The following is a 13,300-nucleotide window of genomic DNA, read 5'->3' as shown; positions in this document are numbered from 1 at the left end:
CTCACTTGAGCGTATTTGAGCGTCCCGACCCAAATATGAGCTTCATCTCATTTCTGCTCCTCTCTCAACTACAAAATCCCTTCAGATCCCCTTAAAACTCTCCTTCGGCGCTAATCTTGCATAGTTAAGTGAAAATAAGGTCAGGAGCTGCCCGACTAACACACACTTTGCAGGCATGTAAAGTGTTTGAAGGTGCGAGCGGAGGATTTGAAAACAACAAATTAGCAACACGTCATGCTGAGGCACAACGATGATTTCCATAAAGAAATTAGATTAGACCAAATATGACCAACAGCCAATTTGAACTGCCTTCAGTTTACAGAGGAACTTTCTGGATCACCTCACAGCGCAAAAGCAGGGCAGGTGTCTGCTCTGTAAAGGAGAGACTAGAGCCTGACTGGCTTATTGGCAGATCGATATTATCAGTTAGTATTGGCTATTTGCACATCTATCTGTGTCTAGTGTCTAAAAGAAAAAAAACATTCATTCATCAGATTTTTAAATAATTAAATATTGGTATTGGTCTATAAAACTCTATATTAGTTGAGATCTAGAAGGTACTACTTCTCAAGAGTAACTTTGTGTGCCTGAAAGTTCAAAATAATTCTCATTTATCTCATACTGGGCATTTATGTTGTTCATACAGAGACAAAAGTAGAAACACTAGGAAGTGTATGCTTTGCTAATAAAAGCTAGGTAACTTTAACAAGCACTAGACACAAAGAAGGTAAGAAGTCTTTTAAACTGCAAGCAAGCTGTGATTTTTAAAACACTTTTTATTAATCAGAGACTGATTGACGTTTAGAGGTACTCGTGAGGGCAAGCAGGCATCCAGTATCTTTGCCCGGGAACAGCTGGACAGCTGTGGATTGGAAAAGCTGAGGATCAAACCTCTGACCCTCCAACTAGTAGACAGATGGAAATGCTTTGTTATGAGGGGGAAGGTTTTTCTTGGCACACTTTTGCCTCTATCCCTACAATAAACCCGGGGTGTAACCCTCCTCTTGCTCCATGACAGCTGGGGTAGGCTCCAGCCATCCTACGACCCTGATTAGATAAGCGGAAGGAAAATGGACTGTTGGCATGTTACAACCATGGCAACCATCATCTTTGAATACCGTTGCCTCATTTGATGGCCACCTCTGCTCCCTTAATGACAAGTTTTCTCAGGAAATATCAAATAAGGCAAAGTTTGACCACCTTTAGAATAGTTTCCGAGTTTTTCCAAGCGTAGCTGCATAGGCAGAGACCACCTTCACTAACTTCTGATGCAAATCCACTTAGGTTGTTGTGGAAGCAGGCCAAAACACACGAAAGAACAACTCAGTTTGGAAAACAGCTCAGTGTTTACTCCAGTAAGCTTACAAGGGGTAAAGATTTAAAGGAATGTGGCCGTCACGACCAAGGAACTGACCCTCAAAGTATCTCAATCTAGGAAGTGGAACTTGAAAAGGAAAACAAAACACAAACATCTTGCATTATGATTAATATGAAGGCTTTCTAAACTCAAATCCAAAGTGATCCATCAGATGGTGCCTTTCAGACAATTGGCAAAATGTAGACAGTCATAATTTAACTTAGATATATATAGGTGTCCCTTTCTCTAAGCAACTATGGGCCTCTAAAAATAAAAGGTGCCCACTGATACTGGCTATAAATGCAATTGTTGAGAAAGAAAAACATCAGCCCTTAAAACAGTCCACGCCCTGATCCACTCTCTGCTTACTCATATCCATATTGTTATAATGGACTGGGTGTCACCTTTACACTCATGGCTATAAATTCAGAATCAACAGAGTCACAAATCATCTATCAGGTTGATTGATAACACACGCACACACACACACACACACACACACACACACACACACTGCAGATATCATTGCGCAGGACAAACACGGGCTGACTCAGCGTTGTCTGGCAGAGGTCAGGAAGTATGTGCATGTTTATGTGTGAACACGAGAGACAGACGGAGAGTCCGTATATCTGTCGATGTGTCCCTCCTCTCGCCCCTGAGGACAGGACTGCGGCGAAATGACAGGAAGTGATGTCACAGGTCTTCCAAGGTCAGTGGCTTCACCCATTCCTGTCCAATAAGCTTTCATGCTACACTTTTGCTCTCGCCAGTTCACAAGCATGCACACAGACACGCACACACAGACACACACACACTTTCCTCTGCCAAGGTCCCTCCCTGCGACCTTTTAACCCTATCACCTGAGGTGAATGCACACTCGTCCTGCTGTAAACCATCAATCTTCCTTTATCACTTTACCTCACACACACACACACACACACACACACACACACACACCCACCCACCCTGTAGCAGATACACATGTCCTACTGCCGTATACACTAGGACACAGATGGTCCGAGGTATACTGTGCACACACACCAACACCCAAAACAGCTGTTAATTCATATCCAAGGGGGAAAAAAGAAAAAAAAATCTCCCAGAGCAACACAAAATTTCAAAATAAAAGTTTAATAAGCCAGAAAGTGATAGTGTTGGCAACACGCAGCAGTTGGTCTGCAGCAGCCAGAAGGAAATCCTGTTTCACTGCCGAGACTGTTTCCTCTAAATGTAAGAAGACGCTACAAGGAAACACTTACTTTCTATTACTGCATCACAGCCACAGTACACGATGTCGCTTTAACATTTTATACCGAGTAACACTCGCTCGTGAATTTAATATTTCATGTTGCAAAGCGTCAGAGCTGCTGCTTTAAAACGACGGTATATCCCAGCGCTTTTATTTTGGCCTCCTGTCGCAGAGAAAGCCGTCATCCTCCAGCTGATACCGCGCTGCTTGACTTGAGCAGTACAAACATGAGGCAGTTGGAGGTGTGATCAGAGCTACACCGTCTTTTCTTTATATAACAATGGTGGAATTACTTAGTGTTTAGTCTGGATTCGGATAAACTTCCCACCAGGTCTACGATGCAGTGGCTGCTTTTCTTGTACTCTAGTGGGAGCAAACAGCCGGATGACAGATGTGGACATTTACTGCGTAAAAGAGAGTGGGCAACAGATGAAGCTTTGGAGATTTCCAGTCTTAATTTTAAATGAAATCAAAGGAGCAAGGTTGATGTTTTCTGCATGCTTGTCAAAGAAGCTTGCAGCTTTTAGCTACCTCTAATCCACCACAGCCCACACTGCAAGCATAATACCATTTCAAATCCAACTTTCAGTGCAATACATCTACTGTGAATCAAATTAAGTTAAAGTAGACATAGTGTTGTTGTCATATGCACATGTAGATAAACACAGGAAGTTTATGCTGTACAATTAAATTCTTATTTTGACGGACTTCTGCCACGCAGCAGTCATAGAGACATTCTAATATAGTAAATAACGTATGATAAAAATTCAAATGAGATAAAAATAAACAGATTAAGTATCAAAAACAATGAATCAAACAATAAAATACAGTTAGGCTGGTAGAAACCATGAAGCATTTGTAGCTAAAGAGCGCTTTGCATTGGAGATGGTGGAGACCAAAACAGAGCAAAAAGCAACTCTGGGGTAAAATTCCCAAGAAGACGGATTTTTAAAAATTCAAAACATATATTTCAAGTCTGAAACTGTTTCTTTATTGTTACCCCCAAATTTAATGTTTTGGTTTGTGCTTGTATTCCTTGCACTGTTCCTTTGTGTATCATCTCAGGGCAGGTGAATTAAAGTAGTGAGCACAGAATTATTTCCGGCCACGCAATCAAGCTCAGCCGCCATTTATCAGCTGACAATAACTGGTCTCCAGTCAGCCCATATCCACTTGGCTGATACTGCCACACTGCCTACCTAATACTTTCCTGTCCCTTCAAGCTGCTTTGCAACCCAACTCCACCTCAGCTCCCTCTTTTCAAGCTGTGTCTGCCTTAATTGGTGCCATGTTTCTCATCCTATCTGCTTCCTCTGCTCTGTTTTGGGACTCAAGTCAAAATTACTGTAAATGGACTGGACTATATGTTTTATTAAATCACTGCAGTCGCCAGTTAAATTAATTGTCAGAATAAAACCATCCAAGGCTGTGCTGTGCTTCCTGTCTGGCACTTTGACAGTTGGTCTCATCTGTCAGAGCAGACTACAGTCCCCAGAGTCTCCTTATCGCCGGTTGCCAGGCCCTCACATTTGTTTTGGCACACATCCTCTACTTTCAGCCCACTCTAATAGAGTTAACCTTGTCTGACAGCAGACTACAAGCCCCATTAGGACCAGGTGACCGATAACCAGCTCCCACTGAGACTTACATCCACAGCTCTCCCCATAAAGAATGTGTTTACTTTTCCTTTTGCCCCTCTTTAAAGCTTATCTCCACGTTGTGTCAGCACGTATGGCGCTCTCATTGGGTTGACAGTGCACAGGACACCTTCGCCATACACCAGCCAACACATGCGCATATTAACCCTGGAGGGCTGTGGCTTGGTCAGATTACTTCCACCAGCTATTGTCTCAGATGCAAGCTTGACAGGAAACAGCACTCCATTTATTTCCTGTTCTCTTCCTGTTCCCCAGACAGCTCTAATAAACGTAAGCAACACAGATGAGACCCTGTGCTGCGCCATGATCCGATGAGCCTGAAGATGAACAATAAATAACCACAAATTTGACTTCATTGGACATTTTAAAAAATGGATTTGTTTCAATTCAAAGCAAAAGATAAATGTTAGGTCACTACAAAAGTTTATAGTTAGCTCAGCAGACAGCACTGAATCTTTGTTGCAAAATATCCCACACGACTTAAAAAGCAACAAAGGTACAATATTCAGAGATTATATTTAAACAGAGGTAGGGCAGGAGCAAATAGCCCTTCATGCTGTATACTAACACAGTTAATGCATTAGCTTGGTGGGTAAAAGGATTCTGATTTGATTCCAGCTGGAGACAAGTCACCAAACAGAAACTTGGCCAAATCAAACATGTGGAGCCACCTGGCATGTTGACTCCTTGAGACGAAGGGATCAGCCTTTTAAGGGTAAAATGTGACAAGAAGACTTTTGCACACAGAATCTTTAGCTGATAGACGTGAACAGCTTGTATGGATCGGTGCAAATGGAAAGTATTACTGCGGCAAAACGGTTCATTATAGGAGCAGAATGTAGTTTGAGTTTGGTGTCTGCTAAAGGCTTGAAACTCAGCATGACTTCCCTTTACCGAGAGAAACTAGGGGATCGACAAGCAAACATCCCCAGGATCCTACAGGTGGATGCTAGGGGGTGGAGGGGTTACACTTAAAGATAGGACTGCTGCAGAGGGAGAGTAATGGGAAATAATGAAAGAGAACAAGCTGTCTACCTGAAACTGCTCGCAGGCTTCGCTCGAGTTAGCACAATGTCTATTTTGGACAGAAAATTGAACATGTAGAATGATTCCTGTTTTAGTGTGGTTTATGGTCCCTGCTTTTCTCCCTCATCATTTCACATAACTCCTCATTTTCCAGAATTCCTATATTAGAGGTGGAGAGTGGAAATTTAGCATGAACCACTGAGCCACAGCAAACTTATTTCTTACTGGGGAACAACAATACAGTAGCAGCAGGCTGGAATAAACCATAATTTTCTATCAAATGAGAAGCAAAGACAGCCACTGTGTAGCCTGTGAATCGTTAGTGAAGTCCCATCATGAAGCCATACTGGGGTTTTGAAATTAAATAATAATAAAAAAGAGGACAGCAATCACTGGTTGGCTAAAACTTTATAGTCAAAATGTTGTAGCCAGTCAGCACCTGTTTTATCCAATGATGATGACCAGGTTCTATTAAATATGTCTTGAAAATAGTGACTGAGCGCGTAAAGTTGTAAAGAAACTGTTTGTCACAGAGAGCACCAAGAGTCTCTATCTTATAATATAAACCACCTTGAAGTGTTCGTTGTTGTGATTTAGCCCTTTATTTTCTCCAGTCTTTAACAATACACCAAACATTTCCTCACTAACTTACTCATCTCAGAAAGAAATGTAGAAAATGCTTTGCTAACAAAGGGAACTGGATAAACTCCTGTTGTTACGTTAAGCTAAACTAATCAGTTATACACACGTCACCTCAAAAAGGTTCTGTAGCCTGAAAGCTGACAGCTGTTGGTTAATTGATGTCAAAGTTGACTGAAAAACTGAAGGAAAAACTGCTGGACTGAGAAGTGAGAAGGAACACAGACACAAACACCAAGGCTGAAATGGAGCCAAAATACTTCAGGGAAAGTCACTTATGGGTCAAAGCCATCATTTACACAGCCATTTAATTCAGATTTGCACAAACACACACACACAAGCACGCAGTACAATCATCAGGCTCATGTGCTGCAGTGAGATCTGAACACAGAGACGATGCCACTGCTGTTAGCACTTTCCACCTGCATCAGAAAATTTATTGCAGCTGCCCGCTGTCCACTGATATCACTGCACAAATCACCTGCCCTGTGTTTCTGCTGCCTCTTCTGTAACCTTAATCTGAAGTTGAGTTTCAGTTCTTCTCTCCCTTTTCTTTTGCTTTGCTTCATCACTCATTACTTGGCCGCCTCAGGGGGGATGTGCAGCAAGAGACCAAACCTCCATCTCACTCGGTTTTGCAGTATGGGCCAAAAAGTACATCACCAAAGTATGACCTTGGAGTTCAGCCGGCCAGCCAAACCCTGACATTTTTCATTATGTTGTAAAAATGAGGCTAATGTGAATTTAATTTCACATTATTACCAACAATCAATCAATCAAATAGATTTTCAGTTAAAACATTAAATGTAATGTTTTCAATCTACTTAAATTTATTTTAAAGTTAAGTTATAAATGCACTGTGTTTTAAACAAACATAGAATCTGAAACAAAAAGAAACAAAGTTTCCTTTCTTATGTTAATTAATTTTGTCACTGATTTAGGCCTCGGTCACAAAGCACTAGAGATCAGTTGGTAACTTCCTTGGTTCACTGTCACTGGTTGCTGGGTGAAAATAATTGCAATCATGGTGCTGCACTAAAAGACTCTGTTCAGGAATAAAATCAACTTTTGACTTTACATTTACTGGTTAATGCTAGCATATTTTAGCCTTTGGCAAACTTATTATTTCCATCGACACGCTTCCAAAACTCCAACTTTAATTTAAATTAATAGAGTTTGAGTTTCTTTACTGCTCTTCTAACATCACTGCAAATGTTATTTCTGTAAATCGCACTGGAGCAAAGTATATTATCGGTATGTAGAGTATATTTCAATACATTTCAATTTCACACCAGCAGCTCCATCAATTTATGGTTGAATGAGAGAGATGATTGAACTGTGTGTTCAGACTGCGGTTAAGCAGCTAGAGGACAGCGAATCAGACCAACATTCAAAAGCAGCTTTGTGAATTGTAAAGCTGAAATTTTCAGTAAAACTCTTTTGCGAATTGATATCAATGCTTATATAATTGTTGAGAAATGAAACAAGATTAAGACTTAATTATATGTTTGTTTTGTTTTCCTAATCTATGTCACAGTGAAGTAGGTAGACCTAAAAAAACCCTCTGAAATTTAGACTGACCATCATATGGAGGATTTACAGTACTGTGTTTGGGTCCATTTCTGTAGGCCTGTTGAGAGAGTATGCAACAGCGCTTGCATGCAGTCCTGCAAAAACCAACAGTACGTAGCTCAGCGTAGGTGATGCTGATTTGAAACCTTGATCTACTAACAAACCAATAAAACTCCATCATTTGTGGAAAAGGAAAAGAAAGAAAGAAAAAGAAAATAATCTTTGATGTCTACCTAGATACTCACAGAACTGTAGTTACATCAATAACCATGTTCTAGCAGGTTTTTGCTCACACCTAGACAGATTTTAACTGCCCCATCAGCCATTAGCTGGTGTAATAATCTTATAATCCATCCATCCATCCATCAATCTTCCCCATATCTGCTTTACTGTTATCAGAGATGTTCCTATTCAAGTTATCATGGGGTATTAGATGGGGTACACCCTGTACAGCTTGGCAGACTGTCGCAGGGCTAACACAGAGAAAAAGACAGCTATTCAAATTCACACCAATGGCTAATTTTGAATCACCAGGTAACCTAACCGTACATTGGACTGTGGGAGGAAGTTGGAGTGGAGCGCCAGGCAGGCGCAAGGAAACTGTGTAAACATCAGTCATGCCTGCTTAAGTAAATGACCAAAACAAATGAGCAGTGCAGGAGAAACTCCATTACTTACTCCAGTGTAATGTGATGGTCTCACCTCAAGAAACCTTAAAAAAATTGCCAAGCTCCCCCACTGACTTTAACACCTGGAAACTGTTCATTTTACTAAGTAAAAAATGTTTTTTCTGTGTCTTAGCAGCTGTTACGCTGTCTCATTATAATTCTGATATTATTTGGATGCGATTCAGACTTTTTATGTATCTGCATCAGACCATTACTTCACACAAAGCTGCCACTGCTGCCTCCAGCAGCACCCGTAATCTGTCACACTGAAGAAATCCATCAGTCGCTCGCTTGCCGCCAAAAATATAAAACTCTACTGAGTTTAAATTAACACTGCACAAACATGCCCCCGCTCCTCTGCCTTCCTCCTCCCTTCATGGCCGTCACTCAGTCCATCGAAGCCACGGCCCATCCCACAATCGGGGCGCCACATTTAGCAACTCATCTGCATAAAAATTCAATGATTTCTTTCTCCTTTCATTTTCATATTAAATTGGGCAGAAGAGGGAAAAGATCGAGAGTGTAAGAGAGAGAATGAAGAGGGAGAAAAGAGAGAGATAATGAGTGTGGTGTGTATGCGTGTGACTATGCCTTCCTTCATTTTTCCACACTGGAGTGTAAAATGGTGCAAAAGAGAACCACAACTGTGTGTGTGTGTGTGTGTGTGTGTGTGTGTGTGTGTGTGTGTGTGTGTGTGTGTGTGTGTGTGTATGAGCCAGACACACACACAGACACACACACACATCCTCAGATGACCTCGGCTGACCTTGTGGGTCTGCAACAGCCATGTGCGGAGGTTTTCTGAGGGTGAAAAAGACACGCAAAGTGCAAAGTGTGAACTCCTCGACACACAAAGAGCCTTTCAGTGGCGATGAGACGCTTGCAAACCAGTCTGCCTCCTCAAGTCACACCAACAGTTCTTACAGCAAAACCAAAGTCTGCTTAAATTCGACTAATGTCATGTGCATTGCACTCTAGCAGTTATTTTTTCTTGCTGTTTTTGAGTTAAGTGATTATTAATTTTGTGTGAAATATGAGAAAAAGGTGAAAAACTTCATGTCATACAGACCAAGTTGATATATTAAAATTAGGGTTGAAGGAAATGGTACTAACTGCCTGACCTGGGAAGCCATCAGCTAGCCTGCTAATTTGGCTTCTGCTGGCGGAAACTTCCAACTTCCAGTGGATATCCAGAACAGTTTATGATGGATATCCTGGCCAAGACTTCCTGCTCTGTTCTCCAGTTATTGCCGTTAATATGTTTTTAAGGGTAATGAAAGCCTTATGGGGGAATAATGGCTCAGCAGTGGTAGCTACGGACTGCCCGTCTACCTGCAGAAAGCGTCTGCTGTCAGGTGTTGGCAGTGTCATGTGGTACAAATGGTCTGATTGTGATGTTGCTGGTCCCTCTGCCAGCTGTGGAGAAGAATAAATGTTCTGACATACAAACAGCTGAAGTGACACCAGAGTGTTACAAAGAGTCAAGTGTCCACTTGAGCCGTCTGTGCTCTTACTGCTGGATGTTTTGATTGTTACGTTTTCGTTTTTCACACTTTTCACACTTCTTCGTTGTCACTACCAGCCGTTTGTCAACTAATCAGCATTCAACTGACACACAGCATCATCCACAGCAAACACCATGCAGTTGGGATTTTAGAGGGAGCATATTTGTGATGGTTGGAAACGCCTCTCCAGAGTGAATACCTCTTCAAACAGACACAATCACGGCGCTGTAAATTAAGTAACAGTTGCTATTAGTTTGGAGATTGCTCTTTTGCTTGTCACACAGTCTGTTTACATGCAATGCAACCAAAGTTGGTTTGAATTTGATTGGCCATTAGAACTCAAACAACAAATGGAAACCAGTTTCTGGGACCTAAAATCTTGTACCTTGCCTACAACAATGAATAAATAAATTTTCCAGCTTCTCCCTTGCCAAAAGGGGTCACTACAGGTAGCCCTGCATGCTTTTTCTAAAACTATAACTAAATCTGAGTCCCAGTGCAAAGTTAAAGTCAATTAAAGCTAGCATGTCATAAGTCTACCATATCATTATCACACAGTCAAAGTTGAGAGTGGGTGCTTTGTGCGTGAGAAACTTCAAATAGTTCCTGATGAACACCGAGTAGTGCATTTGCTGGAAATGTCCACTCCAAATAAAAAAAACACTTGCTTCAAAATTACAAAAATATTTATTTATGATAATATATGAAACTCATAGCTGATAAAAAGGACCCTCAAAGATCTGTTCCCCACAGAAACAGACTCAGTGCAGCAGCAGCCAAAATCAAACCTGAATAAAATTCAATGTGAAATAACTGCCTGTGACTTAAAGTGGGCGGGTCCTGAGTTAAACGTATTTCCGCTCTGAGATGAGCGACTGAAGCGACTACTGATGGGCAGGAAGCACACCTTTAATTGCTGGTGGTAAATACATTGGTAGGTTTTCTGCACTACTGGATGCCCTAGTGTTTATTTTAGGGACGACATGAGAGCTACAAAGTGACGATACATGGTGAGCACCGTCTCTTTGTAGCTTATGATCAAAATCGATGACACTTTACATATAAATGTGTGTGTAGATCCAATACTTTGTACACTATCAGAGCAGATAAGAAAACTAAGAACTTAAATTTTTAAATGAAGCACATAAAAAAACCCATTTAATTTCTTTCCAAAGCAAACAATGTGTTTTTGTCTAAAATGGAAAGTTTTTTATTGTTTATGACTCATTTTTATTTTTCTTGTGTATTTTATCAAATAATTACTCTTTTCAAATGTGAACAATTAGTATTTTCTATTTGTTATCTTAACTTTTCGTTCGCTTTAACCTGTTTTGTTTTTGGCCCTAATTGCTGGCTTCCTGTTTGAATTTAGCAATTTGACTTTGAAAGCAGTTTACAAAGCAGTTTGTTAGACAAGCAAAGAGGCTTCAAAAACAAAGTTATCATCAGTATTAATGTGGTTAAATGCTAACATTCCCAGCTCTGATGCTTCTGACCAAAAACTGGGGGGAAATGTGAGTAAAATTATGCAAAACACATGGAGAATTTGATAAGTGGATGCAGATCCTGGAACAAGCTCAGAACACGATTTCAACACTTGAAAAATAATCAAGGTGAAAAATGAAGAAATTAAATTATTTATTGATCTTTAAAGTGATTTAATTCAGCTTTCATCCCAAAGCCTGAATGGAAAACAGTACCTCAGTTTGCTCTGTGCTGCTTTTCATTGTTTTCTCTTTTCTAACATCCTGTGAAATTCAAAGTGGCAATGACAAACACCAGACACCACGGTGCCGCTGCCCCTCACAGCACACAAGTGTTCACTTCCATGCAGGATAAAAAATTTTGCCTCCTAATGCCAGAAAAGCATCCCAGCTACAAAGAAACGCACCCAAAGCTAAGTTAAACACCCCGAAATGAGGCACACATGCTACACGGCAATCACGCCATCCTCACCAACGTCAAGTGTGACATTCCTGAGAATTTATAATCATCACAAGTAGCTGTGCTCCTCGTTTCAGTACCACTCCGCTCCCTGCTCCAACTTTTTCTGCACTTTTCATCCCTCCACAAAAAAAAGAAACCATTTTAAACGTCTCTTACCCAGTCTGGCCCAGAAAACTTCCATGTCCGAGCTTCTAAAGTCTATCCGGCACACCAACTTTCACACCCATGTAGCCTCAGAGGAGGAAAAAGAGGTGAGGGAGAGAGGGCAAAAAGACGAAGAAGAAGAAGAAGAAGAGAAGGAGGAGGAGGAAGAGAGGCCAGCTGCCTGTTGAGGTAAACCCAGTGACTCATTCAGGCTGTGGCTCCGAGCGTGTCAGCAGGCAAATATGAGCGAGAGAGGGGGGAATAAGATCCAGCAGGACCGGAGGGGAGAAGACGGAATAGTGTGCAGGGGGAAAAGGACGCTTCTGTCAGAGGGTGAGAGAGGAGAAAGGGAGGAAACTGATGGTGCCCGGTGTTGTGCCTTCCCACTCCTTTTTTTTCCCACCCTCACTCTTCCTCCCCCACTTCCAGCCACTTCCCCTCCTCCTTTCTCCCTCGCTGCTCTCAGCATAAAGGAATCTTAAGTGTTTAAGAGGTGATCAGCAGCCCTAAGAAGTGGAAGAAAATAAAAACACTAACACGTTTCCTGCAGCCCTGCATGCATTCCTGGGGACTACATTCATATGGTCTTTACAACTGATGACTAGCACTATTATTAATGAGCTAAGCATGCATGTGAAGAATAAAATCAATAAATATCAGCATGCCAGGGTATTTTCAGATATTTCATGCTTTAAACTGCACAAACTACAAGAAGTGCAGGGTGGGAAACATTTACTGTTGCAGGAAGGAAACCTCCCCATTATCTAAGAGTCCTCGCAGTTTATCTCTCTCTCTCTCTCTCTGCCTGTAGACCAAATTTGTGTTGTCTGTGTCACCTACTGAAGCCTGACCTTTCAAACAAGAGCCGAGGCGGACGTATGTGATCAGCGTCTCTTGTTTATCAGCCAGACTAAGGAGGACAGGGTGAAGGAGACAGTGAGATGGAAGCAAATGATCCAAAAGGGATCAGTCGAAAGAAAACCACGTTAAAAGGTTGTGTTCAGATATAGATCTGATGTGGTTATGTGTCATTAAGCCCTTTTGCATCTGGATGGTAAAAGTCTTAAAAGTACGCTAAGGTAGTATGATGGTGTAGTGCTGCTAGCTCATAGCAAGAAAGGTCTGGGTTTCAGAGTGCTACTCGTGTGTGGAGGTGGCAGTGATGTTGAGGAGGAAGAGCGTCCTTTCGCTTGTCGATCCATTTTAGGAACGTCTTTTTATAGTCATCTTTTCAACATCTTGCCAATGAGTGTGTCCTTGTAGAGCCCGAGGTCTCTGATACCAGCAGCATATTTGTTTCCGGTCATAATAGCTGGTTATATTTAAAGCTGTGCACACGGCGAGCTAATGCACCACATTCCCATGGCTATAGAAACTGCACAGCAGGTTAATGCAGTCATTTAGAACAGGCTGCAGAACACTTGCAGTGCAGCTTTATCAGCCTGTTGAACATATTTAAGATCAGAACATTATTATTAAGCTCATTTTACTTCTGCTGCTACACATTTTCAGATGCCAAACAATCACAACATGTC

The 13,300-nt window shown here is 41.4% G+C and overlaps 1 protein-coding gene across 4 annotated transcripts in view; it reads right to left on the bottom strand.

Moving 5' to 3' along the window:
* The window catches only part of nhsl2 (NHS-like 2), a 203,644-nt gene that overhangs the window by 81,431 nt on the left and 108,913 nt on the right, over positions 1–13,300 (bottom strand). The window contains exon 1 of one of the 4 annotated variants that reach the window (XM_086276555.1): positions 11,778–12,057. The exons of the other annotated variants lie outside the window; for them this stretch is intronic. Within the exon in view, the coding sequence (XP_086132681.1) occupies positions 11,778–11,802 (25 nt within the window). The 5' untranslated portion in view covers positions 11,803–12,057. Of the gene's footprint in view, positions 1–11,777; positions 12,058–13,300 lie in introns of those variants that run through there. 4 annotated transcript variants of the gene reach the window in all.

Source organism: Aulonocara sp. 'chitande type north' Nkhata Bay, linkage group LG3, assembly GCF_057382095.1.
Source record: "Aulonocara sp. 'chitande type north' Nkhata Bay isolate Kocher_YH1m ecotype deep benthic linkage group LG3, A_spYH_male_GT1.1, whole genome shotgun sequence".
In the NCBI taxonomy this organism is placed as follows: Eukaryota; Metazoa; Chordata; class Actinopteri; order Cichliformes; family Cichlidae; genus Aulonocara; species Aulonocara sp. 'chitande type north' Nkhata Bay.
The sequence above is the reverse complement of the archived record's forward strand: the minus strand, read 5'-3'. Positions and strand labels throughout refer to the sequence as shown.